General features: G+C 35.3%; 1 protein-coding gene and 1 long non-coding RNA gene across 3 annotated transcripts; one reads left to right on the forward strand and one right to left on the reverse strand.

Moving 5' to 3' along the window:
- Positions 1 to 144: 144 nt before the first annotated feature.
- Positions 145 to 12,666, reverse strand: LOC110686386 (lysophospholipid acyltransferase LPEAT1-like). 2 transcript variants are annotated; one of them, XM_021862993.1, is made up of 9 exons: positions 11,901 to 12,666; positions 10,072 to 10,191; positions 9,896 to 9,933; positions 8,926 to 8,990; positions 8,768 to 8,836; positions 4,534 to 4,667; positions 4,310 to 4,450; positions 1,078 to 1,141; positions 145 to 774 (listed from the first exon to the last, which is right to left on the reverse strand). In XM_021862993.1, exons 1-9 carry the CDS (start codon positions 12,435 to 12,437, stop codon positions 755 to 757), a joined length of 1,188 nt encoding a protein of 395 aa, XP_021718685.1. In that variant the 5' UTR covers positions 12,438 to 12,666; the 3' UTR covers positions 145 to 754. The 2 variants fall into 2 exon arrangements, with proteins under 2 accessions (XP_021718685.1, XP_021718683.1); XM_021862991.1 differs by lacking the exon at positions 145 to 774 and having other exon boundaries at positions 843 to 1,141; positions 11,901 to 12,660.
- Positions 12,667 to 20,058: 7,392 nt separating this feature from the next.
- Positions 20,059 to 25,114, forward strand: LOC110686387. The gene is made up of 3 exons (XR_002504183.1): positions 20,059 to 21,461; positions 21,578 to 22,976; positions 23,777 to 25,114. It is a non-coding gene; the product is annotated as an uncharacterized LOC110686387 (long non-coding RNA).
- Positions 25,115 to 25,803: the final 689 nt, after the last annotated feature.

Genomic DNA, 25,803 nt, shown 5'->3' on the forward strand with positions numbered 1-25,803 from the left:
TATTAGGAGTGAAAATGGAAACTCTAAAATAAATTCCAATTATTCTAATCAAATCTTTCTTACCACAAACTATGAATGACTACTGAAGTAAAAGACATAAGAGCCAATTGATGGAATATGCATGAGCAAAACTGCAATGATAAATTTTATGCGAAACAAAGAGGATGGAGGTCTATTTCGCGATTAATTGTGAAGCCTGTTATCTATACATTGAGGATGGTCTGTACGGGTATCATCAACAATGTGGAGCCACTGTAATGTTAGTACAAGGTACAAGCATGGGAATGCACATCTAGCACATCCCATACCCCCATAATTCCTTGTCAAACAGTTGAATTCTCTCAATAGCCTATTCCACGAGTCCATGACAAGGTTCCCTCACTACCATAGTAGCATCAAATCTTTTGCTACTATGTTAAAACTAGCATAACTTCCTGGATGCTCAGAAAAAAACCAAAAGCAAAACAACCCTGACAAAAATACAGACACAAGGCTTTTCACTTCATATAGAAGATGTACATCCTGGATTTCCAAACCCTCAGGTGATGGGAGAACTGTGGTTACGAGCGCTGGCTTGCCATCCTTGTTACCAAAGTTGGCAAAGTATAAACAGAAACCCATATTTCAGCACTCTATGCTCTTTAGAGGACAAAGATGAATGCACTAAGATGTTAATGTGTATATTTTCCTCTTTTCCCCCCTATAACTTCTTTAAACAAACACAAGACAATGAACATACAGAGGCGAACCCAAATTATCTTTGACATAAAAAACCTGCAGGAACACGAGAAAGTCGCTTCAGATTTAGTGTATTCACAAGTCTTAAGAGGAAAATAAAAATTAAAATTAAAAACAAGAGCGTCTTTAATAATTTCAACCAACTTCAGTACATAAATATACACAGCATACACCAGACAGTTTATTAAATTATTTAGAGTATATATCAAACAGCTGCAATGGCTGTACACTCATAAACATCAATATGTCAGACTAACAGAATCTAGGAATCAATTGAGGAGGCCATGAGATAGATTCAATCGGTTTTCGGACGGGAAACACTACGCAGGCTATTATTACCATTGAGGGCTGCATGATATATCCGTTTCTCAGGCAATCCAATATCTGATAGTGTCATATTACCCTGCACATGAACATGAAAATATCATAAGAAACCGAAATGCTTCGAAAATAAGACACCGAAAGTAAACCAGCAAAAGATGCCACAATGCTCAGTTGCTCACAGATGGTGCTTTAGTTTTAGAAATAATAACATACCATGGTATAAAAAGATTCAGTTTAAGAATTTTGTTGAATCATTCACTGATGACATTGTATGTTTGATTTGACCAAAGATTAAAAAAAAAAAATAAAAAAAAACCATCCAATGCAATGTATCAGAGTTAGATAGCTAAGAAATTAAGATAACATGTTTAGCGCAAATGAGTTAACCAAAATAACACATCACTTTGGCAATGTGTTTAAGCGACTTAGATGAGTTATGAATTAACTGATCCCACTTGTTGGCAATGAAGGAGCTGAAAAGAAGCAGATCTCTATGAAAATTACTGGTCTGAAAAAAGAAATTTTAGCTACTAGTTGGTAAACTAAACAGCTGAAAAAGCTGCCCTTTCCTTTATCAATCTTGCTCGGGTGCAGAACATCCCCCAAGACACTACTTTAATTCTGTAATACTCATTAAAGACATTGAGTACTTGCCAGGATATTTTACAACACTTAACAAAAAAAGACTAAAATAGCTATTTTCAGAAAATATTATAAGGTGCCTTATACATTCTATATTGGCAAAATTGTCAGAAAGGTCCTTTTAAGAGGTCGACTTTGTGAGAAAGGTCCTCAATTTATTTTAAAAAAAAAAAAATGGTGGAAAAAATAGGTCCTTATATCCTATTTAGGTTGTAAGGAGGGACCTTAGAGTGATTCCGGCAATTGACTTTATTTACCAGCCATTTACCATCACGTGACTTTAAACCCCCCCTCCCCCTCCCTTTTTTGTCTATTTCTCCCTTTTCCCTCCAATTCCAATTGACCCTAATTCTTTCCCCATTATTTCCTCCCTCTCTCCCCCCCCCCCCGTCTTTTTATGTTGTTTGCACTTTAATTTTTTTTTCCCCCTAAATTTGCTAATATTTTCTCTGATAATGGTGAAGAACAAGCAAAAATGGAAAAGCAAGACCCAAGATGTCATTGTTTCATTCACTCGGATCCTAAAGACGGGGTTGGAATTGAAGGGAAATGGGAAAAAGGGATAAAAGACAAAAAGAGGTTTTTTTAAAAAGTCCAAGTGTTGAACACGTGATGGAAAAATAAAGTCAATCGCTGGAATCCGGTCAAAGGTCCCTCCTTACAACCTAAATGGGATATAAGGACCGTTTTTTGCCACCTTTTTTATTTAAGGACCTTTTTGACAAATTCAACCACTTAAAAGGACCTTTCTGACAAATTTTCCTTCTATATTCAACACTTTTTCATCAACCTGTTTTCCAATGAACAATGTCATATGAAATTTTTTTGATCTTTACGAAAATATATAGGCTAATAGATGGTAACCTAAAGAATTGAGAAGTCCCTCAAGGCACCGATTAAATACTTAAGTTCGGTAATACTCATTAAAGAGATCTATCAAGAATTGAAACGCTTAAAAAGAAGAGATTGATCAATAACTTTTGGGAGCTGATACAAAGCCATTATCAACAAAGCACATCTCATGCAAGCACATCTTTCACTGTTTATTCATTTATTCACTTCTTTTAAATAACTTCACTACTTTGGCCAATTCCAAAAGCTAAACAAATCGAGAAATGAGATATCAAAGAGGTTGAAACTATAGATATAACAGGCTGTTTGGAGCAGATGGCTAAAGTAAGTGGCATTATGCCTCAAGCTAGTCTGCAACAATTTTGAGCATAAATTGTCACATAGCAGTAATATACTAGTACACTAATTTATGTTGTGAGAGCACTCCAAACAAACTCTCTCCAAATTAAATACATATTAGAGGGTAATGAGAACCGTAATTCGAGAAAATAAAAGGCAACCTAAGTTTGTAACAAAAACTCAAATAGTATACATATTCGTTTAAGATACAACAAATGAAAAAAGTTCCTTAAAATGAGAAGGATGAGAATGCTATTGTGTATAATTTTTATACAGAATATGCATATTTTTTTAACAAAATGTGTAAAAGAAAATGACCCAAATTTGATGTGAAAAAATTTTGAACATTATTTGCAAAATTTTTTGTATTAATTGAAATTTTTTATCAACTCAAAAATCAAATTTGCACATCTAGTAGAAAAAAAAAATGCATTTTCAGTAAAAAAACTTTTGCACTCTCATTTTAAGAACCTTCTCATTGAATCCACATGTAATGTATATACAAAGAAATTGTCCCCTTTCCTCATTTACATCCACATCATTTTCTCCTCCCTTTTACAAATCAAAATTCTGGAAGAAATGACGAGGCATTGCTAACATGCAGAAGATCGTAGTGGAAAGATGTTACATTAAAGGAAATTGCTTTACATTTCCTCTCTATCCCTTTCGTGATTCCATTCCTTTTACCCTATGCAAACCAAATGCCCCCTTACTTTTAATTTACAAAACCTTATTGCAGTAAAGTAGATTGTAAACTTATTAAATTTCATGTATTATTCACTATCTTCATTTGAAATCCATGCATAGCATCTTTAGTTATAACTTATAACTTCAAACTCTTTCCCTGTCGCAAAAATTACATTGATGTCTGTAGGCCAGTAGCACCATTGACCTTTGTATGGGTTAAGGTGGCAGGAGCTTTGATCAATATTAATTGGGAAATCCTAAGAAATTGATATGATTTGTAATCTCTTCATTAAAATTGGAAATGCTTTTTGAAAAAAAAAAAACCAGAAAGCAATCTTAAATAGAACATTTCTCTTCTGTTAACATCTCTATTATCTTTTCTTCCATCACCACGGGTATTCCAAAAAATCATGTTTAGGCTACCAATGTACTAAGCAGTTGTTACAATTGCACAAACAATTTATTGTCAATTTAATCTAATTTGACAATTGCAACCACAACTTAGTTTGGACAGCACAACAATGCTTATTAGCGTAACTAGAAATAGAAAACTCAGCCAAAAAAAACAAAAAAAAAAAAAAAAAAAAAAAAAAAAAAAAAAAAAAAGAAAACTCAACTCACAGACATTAGATAAGTCTGAAAAGGTTCAAATCAAGCAGAAATTTAGAATAAATTCCAAATGAACAAAAGTACTAAGCTGCATAAGAAGTCAAAGGGAAAATCATACCTCATCAGCCATTAACTTCCGTACATTACTGGCATATAGTTTGGGATCATCTTTCTCTTCTTTAGAAGGGTAATAGATAGGCAACCTCATCACCTCCATATAGTTCACAAATTGACACAGGAGAAAAACTACATGCCGTACCTGCAGATAAGATATCCTATTATGAGTTTCATTATATATTTAAAAATAAAACAATGAAAAAAAATGAAAATCATAAAACTCACTCCAGATATCGAATCCCAGGCAGGACTAAATCTTTGATATGGATATTTAAGGATCACAGGAAGAACAGGAGCTCCTGCTCTGAAAGCACCAGTTTTGAATGGAAGAAGGAAATTCCCATTTGTAGTTGTCCCCTCTACAAAAATAATCATCTATCAAACGTGTAAGGTACAAAATACAAATAAAAGCAAATGCATCACAAGATAAACAGCATGATGAATCAGCGCAAATTGATCATACTCGTAACAATATATATTCATGCTAGCCACCACTAAGGATCAGATATGCTTAAGTGGAGACTGTACCATATTCATCCTACCCTAGCCTTGGCCGGGGTTTGTATCGCATTGGGGTTCAGAGTGCAAGAAAAATGGTGTTGAGACTCCACTCAGGTACTGAGAGAGGACATCCAAAAAATGTTTCACTTACTAACCTCCCCCTTCCCCGAAAAACAGAACCAAAAAAAAATACAAAGCACTAGCAAGAAGTTAACAAGCATTGCAATTTGCAAGCCTTGATGATTATTAATAACACATAATCATAGTATAAAAATGCGGTTTCGGTCGCGGTTGCGAGAACGGCTGTGCTGTCATGGTAATAGTATTGATGTGTTGGACGCGGACCGGGTTGCGGTTGTAGCGATAGAATTTTAATTGAAATTTATTTATCCAAGTATTATAATTTAGGATTTGAAACTAATTTATATTTGAGTTTTAAATTAAATCTAATATCATATCACTAATAAATAAAGCCGATCTCGCAGCATGAGACAGCCATACTTGGCATTTATATTTGAATTTTATGTATGTTTGTGATTTTATTAATGAAATTAAAGAAGTAAAAACTACTAAAATTAGGACACAAGTCACACAACAGAACTATATAGTACAAGGGAATCTTTAAGTAAATTTAGCAATGTTAGCAAGGTCTTAGAACTTTATGGGTTTTACAAAGCCTCCGTAACCCATTTACCGGCCATATATTACAAACGGTCCAATTAGGCCAATAATATAATCTGTTGATTTTACGTGTTAAAATTACTTTTAACTTTTAATTTATTTTATTATTTTTTTTAACCGAAGCACTCTTCTTTTCACAAAACTATACTTCCTCCATTATTTTAGTGTTCCATTAAAATTTAGCATAGATGTCGACATAGAACTTTGATACATAATATCTTAATTATATTATTTTTTATGTATAATTCACAAACATTGGTCATAGTAGACAAAGTGAATATAGTCCGACTTGCAAAAACAGAAAATAATAACAAACGTAAAAAAAGAATAATTGGTAGTGTTTCTACTCTCTTTTTGTATCTAATATATTAAAAAAATATAAATACTAATAATAATTATTATAATTATAATACAAAGCATGCCCACAATTAAGTACACTCTTTAAAATGGGTATTCGGAACACCCGGGGTACGTACTAGTATATATAAATATAAAGAAGATTTTTTTCCCCACGTAAGATTAAAATTTCTTAACACACCATATAGGATTATAAATTATAGTTATAACCAATTAAATAAGTGATTTGTAATTTCTTTTAGAATTATATAATGCAAATGCCACATAAGCAAAATTGGCAAATGAGATTTTAAAGTTTACAAAAATTAAATATAAAAATATTATCTTTTGATATTAGGAATTTTATCTAAATATATAACGAATAAATTAACAATTTATTTTATAATAAATAAAATAAAAATAGTAAATGATATACTATATACAACGAATAAAATAACAAAATCTATCACATACATTAAAAAAAAAATATATATATATATATATATATATATATATATTTTGTTTTTAAAAAATTCAAACAAACCGTGCATCGCACGGGTTTCATCTAGTTAATATTATTTGTGACTTTTAAACCAAAACCATACATAGTTACATACTCCAAGCTTGTTCATGTTTTATTTATCCATTGACAACAATTAAAAAAACACAAATAACAAATAAAAAAGCCCACTTGTCATAGCAGATAACCACTGGCCCACTATTGTAGTATTGTCACACATAAAATAAAATAAATAAATAACCCTACCAAACCCATGACTTCATTCCCCCTCTACACGTGACTTTTGCTTTACAATTGTCCCACAATACACCTTCTCTCTCTTCTTTTGGTTCACATCTAAGAACTCATCCATTTCAATGGAGTTTCACCATTTCTATTTTTTTTATCCTTCTTTTTGCATAAAAAAGTGAGTCTTGCTTCCGAAAATTAACCAAATTTGAGTCAATAAGATTCGATACGGAAGAGATTAAATTTGTACCGTTTGTATCGGCCAAAATGCTAGGAACTGAATTCTAGCTACTGGAAAATCAGAAGATTAAGGATTATAAAACTGGATATTTGTATTGAGAAGCTATTAACCAAACAATACAATGGATATTTGTTAAGCTAGCTATTAACCAGCTCAACAATGGTGGTTTCCTTCAATTCGAGAAGAAGGATGATCTCCCAAAATAAGCCTAAGCTTAACAACACAATTTTCTGGATCTACTACTCTATACCCATGCACCTATATTTATATTATTTAGAGCTTCTACAAGCTTCCATTCTACACTCTTCCCCCTAACAAACTTAGATTCCCTTAATAACAGAATTATTGAATTATGAACTAATTAACTAAATAGAAATTATTTAAATGTAATTAATATAGCAACCATCTAATTATTAGAGTAGCAATTGTCGTGGCCTTGCGTGCATATGACGTCACCACCGAGGACCTGATCTCTTGCACAAAATCTCGGCCATTTGAAAAATGTCATGCTAAAGCGGGACACATCGGACAGGTAAGTCTGAAATCTGTTACAAACTGGCCGGTTCACGACGTAATGGCCGCATTTTTATACTATTGCACAGAATAATAGAATTGGCTGGGTTTTGGAAAATAAGGAACTGATAAATTTTTTGTTATGAAAACTAATTCAGTCCAAATTCAATAAGAAGCAAGATAAAAGGTGAAACCAACCTTTTAGAGAAAGAAGAGTTTTCATAATAACAAGTGGAACCTCCACCTTCAGCCTATAACTGGAGGATATAGAGGCACTTGTTATGCGCTCTGCCTACTTAGATAAGGATAATAACCCAGTATCCAGCTAGTACCTAGAGGTCAATTCTGCAAATGATATAGAGGTACTTGTTATGTGCTCTGCCTATTTAGATAAGGATGATAACCCAGTATCCAGTAGTACCTAGAGGTCAATTCTACAGAAAGATGACCCTCAGTAACCTAAGAAAAAGCATGAATAAAATCTAAGATCAATCAACGATTTGGACCGGATACATGGACATCTTAAGATCAAAACCTTCTCTAGCGATACTTAGTCTAGAATCACCCTAGGGATGAAGAATGTAAATATAAAAAGGGAAGAGAGGCAAAAATTTGTATTGAAGAGAAACCTTAGAGAGTTATGGCCTGAAGCCATTGATAGAGAGTGATAGCCTCAAGCTATTGTGGAGTAATAGCCTAAAGCTATTAACCTATCATTGTAACCCTTTTGGTCATTTTCAATCAATATTCAAGCTTCCATCTTTATTATTTCTTCTTATTCAATCAATTTACAACAAAATCAGAGTATCTAGTTTAACCAAAGAATCAATCTTTTTACTCTCTATTTTTCCTGTTATTTGCGCGAGTAAGTTAGCAATAATACCGGTCTATTACAATAGGTACATGGATGACGTGACTGATGTAAATGAAGAAGGTGTGTGATAGATGGTGGTGACAGTAGTACTGCTATGAATAGAGATGGTAAGATTAGTAGCTGTAGGTGATAGGTAGACTTTTTCTGTTTTCACGTGCAATATAATAATGGTACCAGTAAGGAGAGGATGGTAACAAATTAAGGGAAACATATACTTTCAAGTAATTATAATAGGAAAACCAAATTACTATCAAACATAAGAAAACAAAATTTATGTCCAAATGGCATCTAGCACATGCAATGATAAATAGCATAGATAAGAGAGGAGTTCGTCAATGTTCTAAAAATATTTGGTTATATCTATTATCCTACAATGTAATCAAAAGGAATCACACAGATGAGTGAAATATCACAATTAGTTTACTTCGTATATTTTAAAAAGCATGTAGTCAAGTAGTATTGTGACTGTCAATGACTATTAAAAACTAATGCTTCAAAAAGCATAATCAAGTCTCAATTAAACAGTAACTAAGACAACTATTGCTATAGGGGAACATGAAATAACCTGGAAATATCAACATCAATGGAGCATCACTATTGTCATGTGCTTCTTTGATTCTTTCTGTCACAACACCTAAATAATAAAAAGCCTTAGGCTATTAAAGATAACCATGAAAAAAAATCTACAAAGGAACATCTTTAAGTTTTCAATAACACGCTTACCTGAAACACCTTTGAAGTCTGATGATCTATCTTCCCGTTGCACATAAACACAACCAAGGCACTTGCTGTGGAGGATGGAAAAACTCTAATTAATGTTATGATGTAAGGTTAGTAATAAATAGATAAATAAAAGCAGCTAGCAGCGCTATAAGATACTAGAGGACAATCAACTTAATTCTAGAGCCAGAATATACCCTGTAGACAGGAATCAACGCAAAAATATAAAAACTAGTCCAAACATGGTTTAGAGCCTTGGACAATCAGAGTAAGAGAGAGACAGGACACCAAATACCCAGAATAATTAATCACATAGGTTGAGTTCAAGTTTTTGTAAAACCATAATATAGTACAAGCTCAAGCTATCCAAAACCCATTATGACTAAATGACTAATCAGCCTCGCCTACAGTTAAATGTATGATGACCCCATGCAACTGATGTACATGTAATCATGCCCAAAAGTTGATATCTACAAGGCACATAATCAATCACACTTACAAGTAATTGGAAATATACAACCAATCATCTGACTCTCTGAGTGCTCCCTAAAGTGACCTCTAGATTAGACAGCACAAACAGCAAGAAATAGGAAGACATTCAAAGACCATTTTGGCCTAGTTGATAAAATTTAAATGGTAATGGCAGAAAATTGAGACAATTCTAGAGAATAGAGCAATGAAATCCTAAATTGATCTCAAGCATCAACCAAAGCACATAAGCAACAGAGTAAAACAAAAGATGCTCATTTCAAGGTTTTTCGGATCAAATTCACAGCATCTTAGATGCTCAATAATTAAGTCCATACTCACAGCCTTTAAGTAGCATTCAACAATTGTTTTCCGTAAATTAAATTGCACTAATTGTAAAAGATTAGGAAAGGCAGAAGAGGGAATTGACAGTTGAAATAACACATGCCGAAGACAACTTGCTCAAAAGCTTTCAAATACAGTAATGAAAAGATGTTTGGCTAACCTGATGAGGCCAACTAGAGGAAGTTTGCCGACTGATCTCTTCAGCAGAGAAGTTTTATAAGTCATATCAGCAACAGTCACATGTCAGTGAAAGGCTTTAAGGTAATGAAAATTTAAAGAATAAAAAGAGAGATACATGGGACAACTAGAATCAATCAAGAAAGTAAATCAACCAACCTTGGCAACAAAACTTGGAAATGAAGATGACATGTGGTACAAGATATCCAGATATGAGACATGGTTTGATATGACTACTCCCGGCCTTTCGGAGCTTTCTAATTGATCTTTGCTATCACTCTGGTAAATGAAAAAGAACAGACGTTAGAGACCAACTCTTTTCTGGGTTACCAAACTAGAATCTATATAACAATAAAAAATACTGGTATAAGCACAAGCATAACTCACTTATAGAAGCAAAATTTTAATACCACAAGCACCTGATTATATCATTGATAACATATGCCTCCCATACATCTTTTCTCTTTCAGAAAAAGCTATCCAAACTAGGTGTAAGGCAGGATGCAGACATCACAGCATGTTAAAACAATGATTCCATCCATTCAAACATACAGGGTCTTTTGAGGTTATGTGCAGATAAATTTATAAGCTGTAGCATACTAGCGTTGATACTATTAACATAAAAGATTGCTTGATATTATAGACGTCAGCACTCTAAGTTTGCATTGATATTTTAAAAATAGCTAATACAATATGATAACCATAACCATATGCTGGAGTTAAGGGAGAGCTAGAATCAACAATTCTCAGCATAATCTAGTCGTAACAATGGGCTACACTGAAGCCTTTACCCCAATATTATGTTATTCCTTACCACAACCCCCTCCCCCTTCCAAAAAAAAAAAAAAAAATAAAAAAAATAAAAAAGTAGCCAAGATTATTAAAGCATGATGGCAGGACACGACGCCTTCTCATTGAAACTGAAAAATCCCAATATAGAACCTCATAAAAACAATATAAAACAAAAGGCTTTAGATTAATGATTTAATGATAAAAAATATAGAAAAAAGATTAAAATCAATCTTCCCAAGTATAAATTCAATGCTGTAACTATAATATACCCAAATTAAAGTAACACACCTAGTAACCATTACCACCCATTTATTACCCTTCTGAACCCCATGATAACAAAACATGTTATCCACCTCCATTTTAATTTGATACAAGAGATTCTTTCCTTAGATATACGACTTATACCAAGCAACTAATCATGGTAACAATTAACTTATTAGTTGCTTTAACTAAGTAACTATGGTAATAATACAAGAATGACAGCAATAGGCTATAGATTAAAAAGACAGCATTTGAAAATCAAACGCCTTCTCCTTGAGACTGAAAAACCTATTTTAGAACTTAAATGACAGTACAACTATAGGCTATAGATTAATGATCTAATGATAAAAAATAAAAATACAAAAAAAATAAAAATAGATGAAAGTGAAAATCAATCATCCCAAGTACGAACCCAATGCAGAATAACTATCTTCTACCCAAATTAGAGTAACACACCTAAGTAACCATTACCGCCATCTATTACCCTTCTGAAACCCATGGTAACAAAACATGTTACGATTGTTACCCCTCCATCCTTAATTTGGTACAAGAGATTTTTCCTTAATTAGTTGCTAATCATGGTAACTAACTACACATTATTAGTTGCTTTAACTAAGCAATTACGGTAATAATACAAGAATATGAAATTTATCAATTAGCATACTCTACAAAAATTCTAAGCCGCACTTTGGTAATTCATCAAAGCGAAAAAAGATGAGCAAACATAATTTGATGCATTGTTTATGTGAAATTCCAACAGAAATTTAACTAGAATACGAGACAGTAAAATTTGGAATAATATACAATCAAATAGAAACTTCTTTCAAAAAAGCAATCAAAAACAATTTCACAAGTCTCAAAACTCCAACTTAAAATCCCACAAAATTACAAACAAATTGAATTCAAAAATCAAAAAAATAAAAATCAATACTTACCCCATCACTCAATTTCTCTTGATCATAAATCCTGGAAGAATTAGAAATCCAATAAAACCCTAATGTAAACAACATAGCCCTAGACAAAAATCTCCCACATCGAACAATAACCTCTCTCCTCCACCCACCAAGATGACCATAATCCTCCATCTGCTGCGGCTCCCCTTCTTCGGGCCGATGCGGCGTCGTAAAAAGAGTACAAATTCTACAAACCAAGTAGTAAATCACAAGCACTGTCATCCCAACAACCACCCGAAGAGGCAGCAGCGTAACCACCGCAACACCCAGCAAAACCTTCTCCTTCACCGGAAGCTCGCCGCAACCCATTGGCCCATACACGTCGCGCCGAACATACGCGGCGAACTTCTTTTCCATCGCCTCTAACTCTGCTGCTGTCACCTGCTTTTCTGTGGTTTTGTTGGTGCTTTGATTAGATGATTTTGAATCGGATTTGAGAAGGGGTTGTTCGCCATTGTCGATTTGTTGTTGTTCTTCATGAGAATGATTTTGATTGAGGTTTTTTAGTTCAGTATCCATTTTTTTTGGGATTTTTTTGGAAAAAAATTGGTTATAAATGTTGGAAGAAAGGATCTTTGGATATTGAGGGGGTTGTTGTCTTTATAAATCAGATGAAGTTCATTAGTATTCGGGATTTTGGGGGTGTCCCTACGCAAGAGAGTCGGAGATTGGAAAAGAATTTGATTCGGATGGAAGTTTGTAGGGTATTGTTAAATGTATGGCCTATTACTTACGTGTCGTCTTTAGAAGAAATTGCTCAGAAAAAAATTGTTTTAGTATTTGATAACCTAATAAATTTAGTGTGCTTTAGATGATCATATATAACATCGAATGTGACTCGTAGGTGTTGTAGCTCATTAGCATTGTGTTTGTGTAAATGCTTTTATTGCAACTGTGAGTTAGAATGCGCAAAACTATTCTTTAGCGGAGTGTTTTTCTCGTTTGGGAAATTATCAATGATAAATTCCAGGTTTTGACTTTAATCAATGATACACCTCATTAAACTTTCATTATCAGCGATATACCTAAACTTTTCTCTATTAACTACAGTAACCTAAACGTTAAGTAAATGTTAATTAGAATTAGTTGACAGCGTTTTTGGTCTGACTTGGCTTGACTAAAATGCCCCTCCCCCCACCCAGTCACTAATAGTCCCTCCAAGCCCAACCAACAACATTAAATACAAAAATTTTGATCGTTCATCTCCTTCACTCTCTCCCCTATTCTTCTTCTTCTTTAAAACCCTAATTGACGCTCGAGTGAAGCCAAATCCTTGGAAATTTAGCGATATTTTGTGGATTTCAAAAGGTTAATGCTTTTTACTCTTTGGAATTTTGGAATTTTTTGGTTTAAATTGTATGAAATAAGTATATGTATGTATCTTTGTTTAATTTGTTGGATTATGAGTACAATTTGTAATTGTTGTTGGGTCTCGATTTCCATATGATCATGTTCGCGTGCTAAATTTTGTATTTTTTAGATATATAATTCGATATGGGTGTTTTTGTGTTTGCATGGTACAGTGTTACTTTTTAAATGTTGAACCTAGGTTTAAATTTGTGTTGTTCTTGAGTATGTGATGTTTTATTGTGTTTAAATTAAGGTAGTTTAATCTAATTTTGCAAAATGAGTGACAAGATTATGTTGAGATTTAAGTATAAGGTGTATAATGTTGACATTGAAGTGGACCCTGATACTTGCAACCTCATGAATTTAATCATAGAATTTGGAGATAAATTATAAAAAAAAAAAAAGGGAATAGTTATATTGAACCCTATTTTTGCTTATGCTTATAGAGGCAAACATATGCCAATAGATGATGATGGTGGGATAATTAGGATGTTTAGGACATTCCCTGATGCTGATATGTTTGAGATTTTGGTTGGGACTGCTCTAAATTCAACTTTCATGAATGATTTAGTGTCTAAGTTTAGGAGGAACAAAATAGCTGGTGAACAAGCTAACCAAGCTTTGCATGAACCACATCCTCTTAATCAACCACCAGCTCCACCTGAAAATGTACCACCACCTCTTAATTACCAAGCTGCCATACCTCCACCTGAAAATGTACCACCACCACTTCCACATCCTTCTAATAATGGAAGGAGCAAGCTACAACCTAGGAGGAGATTGAGACTGACATACCAATCAACTCCTCAAGTAACTACTCCTATATCTCCTGTTAACCCCTCATTAGAAGAGCTTGACAGTAGGATTTTAAACTATACCTAGATGCTACCCACCTTGATGTACAAGATGAGTATGAAATTAATAGTGCTAACCAGTCTGCAAAAAGATTACACTAAGGGTAGGAAAGAGTTTGAGAAGTATTATGAGAAGGATAAGGGTATGGGTAAGGGTAAGGGTAAGGAAGTAGTTGGTTCTTCTGGTGGTACAGCAAAGGGAAGAGGGAAATCTAATAAATCTGGTCTAAAGCAAAGGGCTAGGGTAAAGCAAAACCCATATGTTCTGGTGGTGAGAAGTTACCCCCAACTCCCATTTCACCACACACTTTTTAAAACACTTGTTGTTAGAAGAAGCCCTAGGTTTTCACCAACACAAACTATTACCAAGCAACCCACTCTCATTCTTTCATCTAGTCCAAACACTAGAGGTTCAAATCCAACCATTAACCCCCTGCTTTTTTTTAGAAAAATTCCTAAGAGTACACAAATTAGGAAGGGAATTTGGACTGGCACTAAGGTTATAGTCAATAATAAGCCAAATCAGGTTGGGGAAAGCAGTGAACCAAATGCTAGAAGGAGAGTCACTTTTGTTAATGATGATGCTAGTGGGGGCGAGCCTAGTGACTATAGTTAATCATCTAGTGATTATGGGAATTATGATGAAAATGGTGGTGTGTCTGATGAATATTTAGATGGTGAAGTCATCTCTAATGGTGATGTACCAGAAGATGAGTTATTTGAGACTAGACAGGTTCCCTACATTAAGCCAATTGGGAGCAGGATTTTTGTTCTGGTTTTCTAGATGATGATGATGATGATGATGATAACTACTTTCAACAGCTTAGACCCTGGATGATTTTCATAGACAAGGCTCATTTAAAGGAAACTTTGAAAGATTATGCAGTGCAGGAAGATTTTGCTTTACATGTTGTTGCTGCAAACAATAAGATATACACTGTGACATGTTATGCAGAGTGTTGTGAGTGGAGATTACATGCTAGTAGCTTAGTTGATGGTAAGACATGGGTAATAAAGAAAATATGGCCAGATATTCATAATTGTAGGGGTTTGGAAACCTACAACCCTATTTGTACTGTGAAGTGGGCTGCTCCTAAGGTAATGGAAGATATCAGGGCTGCTCCAGACATTCTAGGAAAAGCATTGAATGAGCTTCTATTTCAGAGGTTTGGTATTTATATGAAACAAGCTTCATTGTACAGGCTGAAGAGGTATGTGATTCAAGAACTGTTTGGTGGTCATGATGAGTCTTACTCTCTTATGCCAAGGTATGCTGACATGATATGCTTAGCTAATCCTGAGTCAAAGGCATTTGTAGCTTGGCAACTGAGTGAAAGCATTCCTAGGGTGAATTTGTTCTCTAGTATTTTCATAAGTTTTGCTGGACAATGGAAGGGTTTTCTGGGAGGTTGCAGGCTTTTGATTGGGGTTAATGGGGCACATTTGAAAGGAAACTATGGTGGTATTCTGTTGTCTGCAGTTGCATTAGATGGAAACAATAAAATTTATCCAATAGCATATGCCATAGTGAGTGCTGAAGACAAGGAAAGTTGGTTTTACTTCTTCTGGCATCTGCACAACATAGTCAAGCAGGAAACATTGTACAATTATATATGACAGACAAAAGGCATAGATTTCTTAACTTTAGAATTTAGATTTTCTGTATATTACTTTTTTAGTACTAAACCCATAAAATTTTTGGCTTGCACCAACAGGGAGTTGATCTTGCTCTGACACAAGTATGGCCTGATGTAAAAAGGAGGTATTGCTGCAGACACTTGAGCAGGAATTATAAAAAAGAAATCCCAGGTCCTTTGATGTATACTTTGTTCTGGAGGGCATGCAGTGAAACAAATATCTACACCTTCAGAAAAGCAATGAAGAGGTTGCAAAAGGAAAGAGGAGATGATGTTATGACTTGGTTTGTTGATTTAGGAGATCAGTCAAAATGGAGCAAACATAAGTTCGATCAAAATGTGTGCAATGACTCCAACACCTCAAATTTTGTTGAGAGTTTTAACTCCACACTAGGTGTTGATAGGTAAAGACTTGTCTTAACCTTGCTTGAAGGCAATACTTCTAAATTTGACTCATTTGTACTTCTCATAAAAGATCAATTGAATTTGTGTTCTAATTATTGTAATTGGCAGGTATTAGAAGAGTGTGTATGGTCAGGATTGCTTCAAGGCATGAGAGAGCACAAAGTTAGAAGGATGATGATTTATGCCCCAAAATTGCAAAGTTGGTCAGGGATATTAGCAAAGCAACTAGTACCTGCAAGGCTTTTCAGTCAAGTCCAGGAGAGTATGAGATACATGAGGGGATCGAGGTCCTAGTTTCCTCTAAGTCTCAACACCAAAATTTGCTCATGTGGAGCTTGGAAACTCTATTGTATCCCTTGTAGACATGCAGTGAGGGCAATGCTTCATGCTAAGGTTGATCCTCACAATTATGTAAGCTCCTGGTATACTGCAAGAACCTACAAGCAAGTTTACGACTATGTTATAAACCCTGTTCCTGATTCAAGTCAGTGGCCACCTATTGATGCTAACCACCTCCATCACATTCATCCACCAAAGATGAAGAGAGGTGTTGGTAGGCCAAGTAGAAATAGGAAAAAAGAAGAGGGTGAAGACCAACTAGGGAAGAGATCTAGAACAGTTAAATGCGGCAACTGTGGCTGTTTAGGACACAATGCTAGAACTTGCAAAGGGGGTTTGACAAGAAAGGAACTAAAGTCAGTTTAGGCCATGGTTGTTAAAAACCCAAGAGTGAGGATCAATCAAATTCTGCAAAGGAAGCTAGAGCTCAGTCCAAAGCTGCAGCATGTGCAACAGAGCTTTCATCATCACCATTGGCAAGCCAACCACAAGACTTGTCACAATCTCAACCTTGACGTATGATATCATAGCTGCACGAGTAGTTCTATAGGTGTTTTATTTACTTTTAACAAACTTATGTAGGTTTTTTTAACAAGTTATATAAGCTTTAAGTAATTTTGAACTTGTTTTATTGCATTGTTGAACTTAGTACTAAATTGACAGCAGTACTTGTTAAATGCATATATCTCTTAATCCAAAAGTGATATTGAGGTGATTCAAGTTGGAGGTGATAGCTTGTTTCAAGAGATTTCCAACATAGGCCATATGCCCATTTTTGATAAGAAAACAGAAAGTTATGGTCGTTTTACGAAAGACTGTCGAAGCAGGGAAAGGGACATGGACATGGACGTTTTTTGCTTCTTATTTTCGGGTTTGTTTATGACGCCTACTAATGATATTCCTTGGGGAATAATTTAGGGTTTCTTTAAGGTTTTCTTATATTATATAAGGACTCATTGGGTGGACAATTAGAAGTGCTAAATATTGATTAATTAGTCTAGCCAATTCAAGCTAATATGTAACTCCATTGAGAGATTTTGTGTGAGGTGGAGAGTGTTGTATCTCCTTTGTTATCTCTCTTGTTTATCCTCCATGAAAGCTAAAAAGAATATACTATCCCTTACCCCGTGGACGTAGGTCTTGTTGACCAAACCACGTATATATGTGTGTTCATCTCATCTATTTTCTACTTTATTTCTTAAATTTACGTTTTATATATTGTTTTCTGTGTTCCGCGCATATCAAACACATAACCTAAATCAATCCATCCTCATTTATTTCCTAACAGTACTTGCTATGAGTTTTTGTATGATAATGTAATATATATGAGTTTTTGTAAGAAATGAGTTTCAGTACTTAATTGCTACTAATTTTGCTCTTTGAAAAAGTACAATTAAATGAAGAACTTGCAAGGTAATACCAAAATAAACCACTTTATTTATTCCAAAATAAAACACCAACTACAACTGAGTTCATCTATTTCACACCAACAACTGAAAGGCAACTATTTCAAAACAACAATCAACAACACCAAATACATCACCACATCTAATTTCACAACCAAATACAAAAAATCAGCAAATTCATCCGTCTTGTGCATAAACTCTACAAATTCTACCCTTAAAGCTTGTACAGATGATGCTTCTGCCATGGAACCTTGCCTCCCTCCTATGTCCCTTACAATTTGATCTTCACTCACCCACATGAAGAATTCACATAGCCTGCATTTATAATAAGGCCTTCCAGGATTGGCTATAGAGTTAGAAAACCTAATGTCTACAGATCTTGGAGGTTGGCAGTTGCAATTCATGATTTTCAACCAATCACCTCTTCCATTTTTATTTCTTGAAGATGAAACCATACCAGAAGAAGCCATTGATTTTTCAGAGAAAAAAAAAATTTTAAGCAAAAAGAAGAGAGTATGAATGGAAAGGTGGCATACAAACAGGAAGGCATATAAGTAGGGGAAATTTCACAAAAAAGGAGGGAAAAGTGGAAGGGAAATTTGGAGGGAAATTAAATGAGAAAGGCAATTCAGTATTTTTAGACTCCTAAACTATCGTTGTCAACTAATCCTAATTAACGCTTATTTAACGTTTAGGTTACTGTAGTTAATTAGAGAAAAGTTTAGATGTACCGCTGATAATGAAAATTTAATGAGGTGTATCATTGATAAAAGTCGAAACCTGGAGTGTATCATTGATAATTTCCCTTTTTCTTTTTTGTGGCTTAATTTGCATTATGACTCATCTTTACTTTTAATTTTCATTATAATTAGAAAATTAATTAAGAAATCTTAGTGAAGAATTTTAACTAACCGTCATAATATTGAGAAGAAAATAGAATTAGATAAAAGGCTTGAATGACAATTAAAACAGTACATTACTTTGTAAGTAATTTAGCTTTGGTTTTGTTTTTATAATTATTATAATTTTTTTTTTGTAAATCAGGTTTTTTTTTAAGAAAATAAATAAATAAAACTAATGTGGAGCCTTGAGCCATTGCTCAACTTGCTCCCCCTATGAGCACACACAACTTATGTGTTGTGTCTTATGACATATACCCAACAAATATAACGTCCCTTTTCTTCTCCCTAAACTTCACCTCTTCTTCTTCTTCAGTCAAGCTTTTAACCTTCAACAATGGTGACTCTATACCCAAGAATCCTCCTTAAACTCCTTCAATCCATGAACACAAACACCAAGCCCATCGGCGAACACCGCTCTGCTCTTCTCCAAGTCATCGGAATCCTCCCAATTTTACCTTCAAATTCTCTATCCAACACCGCAACCAGGGCTGTTTCTGACATTTTGGAGGCCTAGGGTAAAATGATAATTGAATAAATCATTTATTTTTATAATTTATAAATAGATGTTTCGGGGTTTTTTGCGAGATGTCCTGTGCGAGATGTTTCGGGGTTGCTCTTCGGCTGCACCTGCAAACGAACGGAAGCTCCGGGGATTCGGAGTTCTGCCTCCGACGATCAAGTTAGAACGATTGAAGTAAGGTAAATGTGCAGAAAGTAAAATTATCTTCTCGGATCCCAATATCATGTGTTTTCTCTAATGTGAGAGAATTGATTGTGATGTAATAAATTAACGTGCCCCCAAAATGGGGTAAATGTCTCTATTTATAAGGGCATTGGGAATCAGAATCCCTTTCCTAGGTTATTAACCTAGGTAAATGGGCTGCTCCGTTATTATGGCACCGCCGGATTTGGGCCTTTGAAAGCCGCCATTTCCCTGATGATAGGAGATGCCACATGTCAGCTTTTGATAGGTCTTCTTTAGACCTCTCTTTTGGTGACACGTGTCACCTTATGATTGGGCCACGTGGCCTGGGTATCTTTACCCAAATCATTTGCCCCTCACAGGGGTGACGTGGCATGCCACGTGGCGCCTGTGGCACTTGTTGACTTAGCATTGGTGAATAATAAAAACTATTCACCTTCTAGGGAAATTACAGTGATGCCCCTGAATTTACCCCTCTATAAATAAAGTTTTACCCCTCCTCATTTTTGAAATTTTACAAAGTCTAGAGAGAGTAAGTGAAAATTCTAGAGAGAGAGACTCTGGTAACCGCCTGAGATTCCTTCTGATATTATCATCTGATTTTCCTTCTTATTACTGACGGTCAGCGCTTGATACCTCTTCCTTTCAGAAAATATATTTGAGGTAACCGTCTCTCCCTCTTTCGTCCTTTTATCGTTTATGCATATTGTTTTGAATAAATGGATTCACCATCAACACACACGGCATAGCCTAGGACAGTAGTCAGCCGGTCTCCTGGTACAACTGAGTTTAGGACTGGGGGAGCCGTCTCTAGGTGTTTGGACCACCTTTGTTCTTCCCCGAATCCAACCGTCTCTGTGCCTATGCTAGACATTATGGCTCGAACTAAACATACGGCGCCCAACCCAGAGTATAGGGAAGACGACATGTTAAAGGTGCCGGTTGACGAAGTAGTGCCGGTTGACGAGGTAGTGGACCATCCTCCTAGCTCGACAACTACGACGGGTGACTCTATTCTGAATAAGTCTGAAGAGAGCACCGGTGGGGAGTCCGCCTCTGGTTCGGACTCTGACGAGGGTAGCAGCAACTCGTTGTAGACGATTGTTGACAGTGAGGAGGAGTAGCTACCCTTCTACCCTAAGCAGACGGACCCGTTTAGAATTCACGTGTTTGCTAGGGATAGAATAAACATGGAGACGGGTTTAGACGCCTTCATAAAGAAACGCCCCCTTGAGGGGAACTATGGCATAAGGGTGTTGCCTGAGCTGGGCACGATTGCATGGGAGGAATTGGGAAGTAGACGAAGATGAAGACCTAGATTGAACGTCGTTCTTGGCCTAAATTTGGTGATGTTGTTCGTGAAGAAGTCGGTGCTCGTCTAACTATGGTTTCTACTGAAGAAATCGGCCTTGAACGACCTGCTGCTCCTAGTTTGCTTCGATTTCGCTTCCTTTTGGTTTTGATTTTGTTTTTTTTTTGTTCTTAATTTTGATCGATGAATTGTTGGTTGATTTTGTTGTTGTTGTTTTAGGGTTGTCAAATCTGGTTGTGTTATTGGATTGATTTTTAATGGATTTACTCGTGAATTTGTTCTATGTTTGAGTGATTTTTGCCAATTGAGGTTAATTGGAAGAAATTAAGGGTTTCTAATTTCTCGAGGCTGTTTGTGGAATGTTGGGGGAATTGGAGATGGATAGGGGTTGCGGTGGTGGTTTCGTGGGTGTGGTGGTGGGTGTGGTTGTTATAGTGGTGGTTTCATTGTTACTGGTTGTCAGTTTTATTTGTGTCTAGTCAATATTGTTCACACAGATAATTAGAACTAGTTCAACTCTTGATTGAATAACCAGTCAAAGTTAATTAATGGCTCCCAATGTTTTAGGGGCAAGACTTCGCAGATGTGTTGAGGAGATTGTATTTTCTTATACATACCCCAGCCTAGATAGTGAGGTACGCTAACTCTTGTTCTCTCCACAACAAGTCATTACCTCAACTTAGAGCAAGTGCTATACTCTCTCAACAACTGTGACAAGCTAACAAAAATATGTTTTGTTTCAATATCTCAGGTCTCAAAACACATGAATCATTTATTGAAGGTGCCATTCTGTGTACATCCAAAACAGGTTAGCAGCTATTCTTGCTTGTCTAAGGATATGTTGCCAAGTTCTGGATATTTTTGAGTTCTGTTTCAATAGTGTGAACCCTCCGCTTGAATTTGTCTAGCCCTTTGAATATATTTCTTTGATTTATCAAATTGTTAGACTTCTTTTCGAGAATCTGTTTCCAGAATATTTATGCATTATAAGCCTGTATAAAATCTCATTCCTTAAACTATTTTGTGTTGATGTTTAGGTCTTGTATGTGCTCCTATTGATCCCAACCAATGTGAGGACTTTGTTTAAAATTCTTAGACTGTGTGATACTGGTTAAATTTGTTTAAAATGGAATGTGCTTATTTGAATTTTTTGGAACTTATTCTTACTAAACGTTTTTTGCTAGAACTTTTTGTAATAAGCTGAGGATTCCGCGATGTACTTTTTGAGTATTATTTCATTAGATTTTGCATCACTTCTGATTCTTTTGGTCTCTTCAGGTCATCCAATTACGCCACTCTGGTTATGACACAGCTTATTGTAGTAGCTTTACATATGGTACACTCTACTCTTATTTTCAACCACATGATTGACACTGCTGCTGATTACTGAATTTTGATTATTTACTGCTGCAGAATCACTTTGAGAGAGTTAAATACATTAGATATTTACTATTAAATTAGTTTTTATCTCATGCAACAAATAAAGTTTCTAGGTGTTCCCAGAATCCTGGGTACACCTTGTGTTATGCGTATTTGGGTCTCTTCACTACAATTTGCAATGAAACTGCTGACCAATTTAATATAGAGCCCATACAAAATATTCAAACATGGAAATATAAAAAGAAAAACGCAAGTAGACATGTGTTGTGACATGCATTGGAAAGTTTCTTTTCTCTCCTCTCCTTTGCTTCCTCGTCTGACATTATTTCTTTTTATTTGTTGCAGTTGATAGATTTATGACGTCTTTTATTGATTGTTAACTATATTTTTTTGGTCCCAAATTCAATTAAGAGGGTTTCCGTCACATATCCACCAACTTCGCTTTGCTTACTGGGGAATTGCTGCTACAAAAGTACAATCATTGTCCGCTAATGGAGTTCAATCTCCACGCCCACAAGATGCTGCACATGAAAAATGAGGGTAAATTGGATCACTAATTGCATATTCTGATGGATTCAGATGCAAATAAGGGTAAATTGGATTCGGCAAATGCTGTCGGTCAAAAGAAGCCTCAAACAAATGTGCGTGTACTTAGGGGCCATAATGGTGCAATCACTGCTTTACATTGTGTCACAAGAAAGGAGGTATGGGATCTTGTTGGTGACCGTGAGGATGCAAGCTTCTTTATTAGTGGAAGCACTGATTGCCTGGTATGTGAACATTTAATACTGTTGCCTTATATTGGGGGCGTTATGAGGGGCAATATTTTGGGGGTGGGGGGAAATCTTTAAATGTTGGCTATAATGGTTGATGCTAAAGAAAACTTTAGCTGGGTTGGTAAATCTTGTTCCTTGATAAGCATCTAGTGTCAAACATATATACGAAGTTCACAGGATCAAGCCTTATGTGAAACTGTATTTTTTTTTCTCTTTTAATTTTTTACTTGGAGAGAAGCATTTTACACTTCATAGTTTTGGTTATAGTTTTTATTATGTCCTTGCTTGTTTAGTTTTTTCACCTACACCTATACATGCATTACAAGATTTACAACTAAGAGTGTTTATTGTTAGTATTAACTTAGTACTCTAATTTATCTAAAAATTATATCTACTAGATTCTTAAATCAATATGAGTGTAGTTTTCACAATTATTCTGATCTCAAGTATGCTGTTAAGTTGTGTAATATAGAATCTATTACTTGTCTAAAATAGATGAAAGACCATTGTTTAAAAAATATACAATTTAGTTATAAATGTTTGCCATTTCTTGATTTTTTTTTAAAAAAAAGTTCCTCCATCCCCCCACGACCAAAATATAAGTTTGTTTTGTTGCTCAGGTGTAGCTTATCAACTAAAGTTAAAGTCAAGTTGAATGTTGCTTGTTGAGCTCTTGGGAGCACTAATTGTCTAGGAGTGTTTATTTGTGTGCATTTACATCTTGACGAGGATATATTAATGATTGTTAAGATTTTGAAACTAATTTACCTTTCATTCACTTCAAAATCTTCCAGGTTAAGATATGGGATCCAAGTCTTCGTGGTTCTGAGCTTTAGGCCACTTTGCAAGGCCATATCGGGTAACTTCGACATCTTATATTTATTTCTTGTTTTCTTTTTCGGACAAATAATGAAGGATTATAGTGTTAAAAGGAGTACTAGTTAGTGACTGACACTCATTTAAAAGGAAGTGTAGAGATATATTTGTCATGCCTTATAGTGCTAAATGTTACATTGTCTGAAAATCAGTTGTTTGTGTCAGGTCAAATCAGGTATGCTTAGTAGTCAGTTTCAATTTGTTTTGGATAGGGACCATTTGGGTCGCACTTAGTTCAGCTCTATAGTATTTGAGTAGGCTCGTGCTCCATATACTTGGTCCCCTTAGAACTTTTTTCCCCTAGCATTTTTATGGTATTATCTTACAGATGAAGCTTTGAAACAATACATGTAATTGGAATTAGGGTCCTGGAAATTCTATTTTGATCCTACTGAAAATTTGTTGATTGAGGTAACTGAATCTGGTCTGATGAAGAAGTGAATTTATCTTGATGGCATCTACTGAAAATATAAAAATAAATAACCATACTTTGAGACCTCAGCTGATTCCTAGTAAAGTTGACCTGGTATCAGTATCACAAAAACTGTTTATTTGGCAAACACTTGTGTAGACATTTTTACCAAATAAAGAATGTGCTAAGACAAAAGTTAGTAGCTCTTATTTTCCCAAAGACATGTGAGTCACTTTTGCCCTTTTGGATTGTACTGTTTTGACTTACTTCTTATTTTCCTGTCCCTTTTGGTCTTCTTTACATTTATTGATGTATATTCTTAAGTATTGCTGTCTTCCAGAGCCGTGCGTGCTATAAGCTCTGACCGAGGAAAGATAGTATCAGGATCAGGCGATCAATCACTCTTGGTATGGGATAAGCAAACACACTAGGTTCTAGAAGAGCTTAAGGGGTATACTGCACCGATCAACACTATGCGCATGCTTTCGGGGATAGTGTTCTCTACAATAAGCTCATGTCTGGTGATGTTGTCTGGGATAAAGTTGTCAATGTGAGGGGACATCTTATTAGGCCCTACATTGTTGGGGATTGGTTTTTTCCATTGCTCTTTTTCCTGTTGACCCCATTTTATGGAACTGGTAGAGGCACCCCTGCCCAAAATATATTCAATGCTGCTCTAAATTGCTCCGATTTGCTCCTCTGGTTCATGTTTCTACTTTGTCTATTCTAGTCTTCATGTTGATGTTATTATGCATGCTTGTTGTATAGAGCACTAACTTTTAGTAGTGTACTTTACGATTGCATTTTGTCACATTATGTGCATTAATTAATAAAATTAAGTGATTAGTTATAAGTCCGATATTTTTTTTTTAGTTTTTTAAAGTGTAATATTACAAGTTATTGAAGAAAATATATGTGTTTTATGTATATTATGATTATATTTAAGTATTTGGTACAATTTAAGTGAAAAAAATGCAAAAAAAAAAAAAAATATTTTTCTTGGGCATTTTTGGCACCGGTTTTGGAAAAGAACTGGGGCTAAAAGTTTTTTTAAAAAAAATATTTTTGGGGACTTTTGGCACCGGTTCTTAGTCAAAACCGGTGCGAATAGTGTGGTTTTTCGCACCGGTTCTCACCTAGAACCGGTGCGAATAGTGTGGTTTTTCACCGGTTCTCACCTAGAACTGGTGCGAAAAGTCTGATTTCGCACCGGTTTTGAACCAGTGCGAAATGTCTGGGGTTTTAGCACCCCCCAAATCAGGACCGGTTTAAAACCGGTGCGGATTACGTGTTTTCGCCTAGTGTTAATACCGTCTAAGATTAACTTGTTGAAGGCTTCAACCTGGCCGTTTGCTTGGGGTCGGCAGACTGATGCAAAGTAGTGAGAGATCCCTTGGTCTCCCAACCAATTCTTGAGGGTAAATTGAGGGCCATTGTTAAAGACCATAGACATAGGTATCTCATACTGGGTGATGATGTTCTTCCAAATGAAAGAAATGACATCCTTTGTCTTGATGTCTTTGACCGCCTCAG

The sequence above is a fragment of the Chenopodium quinoa genome, unplaced genomic scaffold (genome assembly GCF_001683475.1).
Source record: "Chenopodium quinoa cultivar QQ74 unplaced genomic scaffold, ASM168347v1, whole genome shotgun sequence".
Lineage (NCBI taxonomy): Eukaryota > Viridiplantae > Streptophyta > Magnoliopsida > Caryophyllales > Amaranthaceae > Chenopodium > Chenopodium quinoa.

Excerpts from the sequence above, each read along its gene's own strand:
- LOC110686386 (XM_021862991.1), bottom strand. The coding sequence starts at position 12,437 with ATGGATACTGAACTAAAAAACCTCAATCAAAATCATTCTCATGAAGAA. Across the intron at positions 8,837-8,925 it reads AGACTTCAAAGGTGTTTCAG|GTGTTGTGACAGAAAGAATC; the intron begins GTAAGCGTGTTA and ends TTTATTATTTAG. Across the intron at positions 4,451-4,533 it reads CCTGGGATTCGATATCTGGA|GTACGGCATGTAGTTTTTCT; the intron begins GTGAGTTTTATG and ends TCTTATCTGCAG.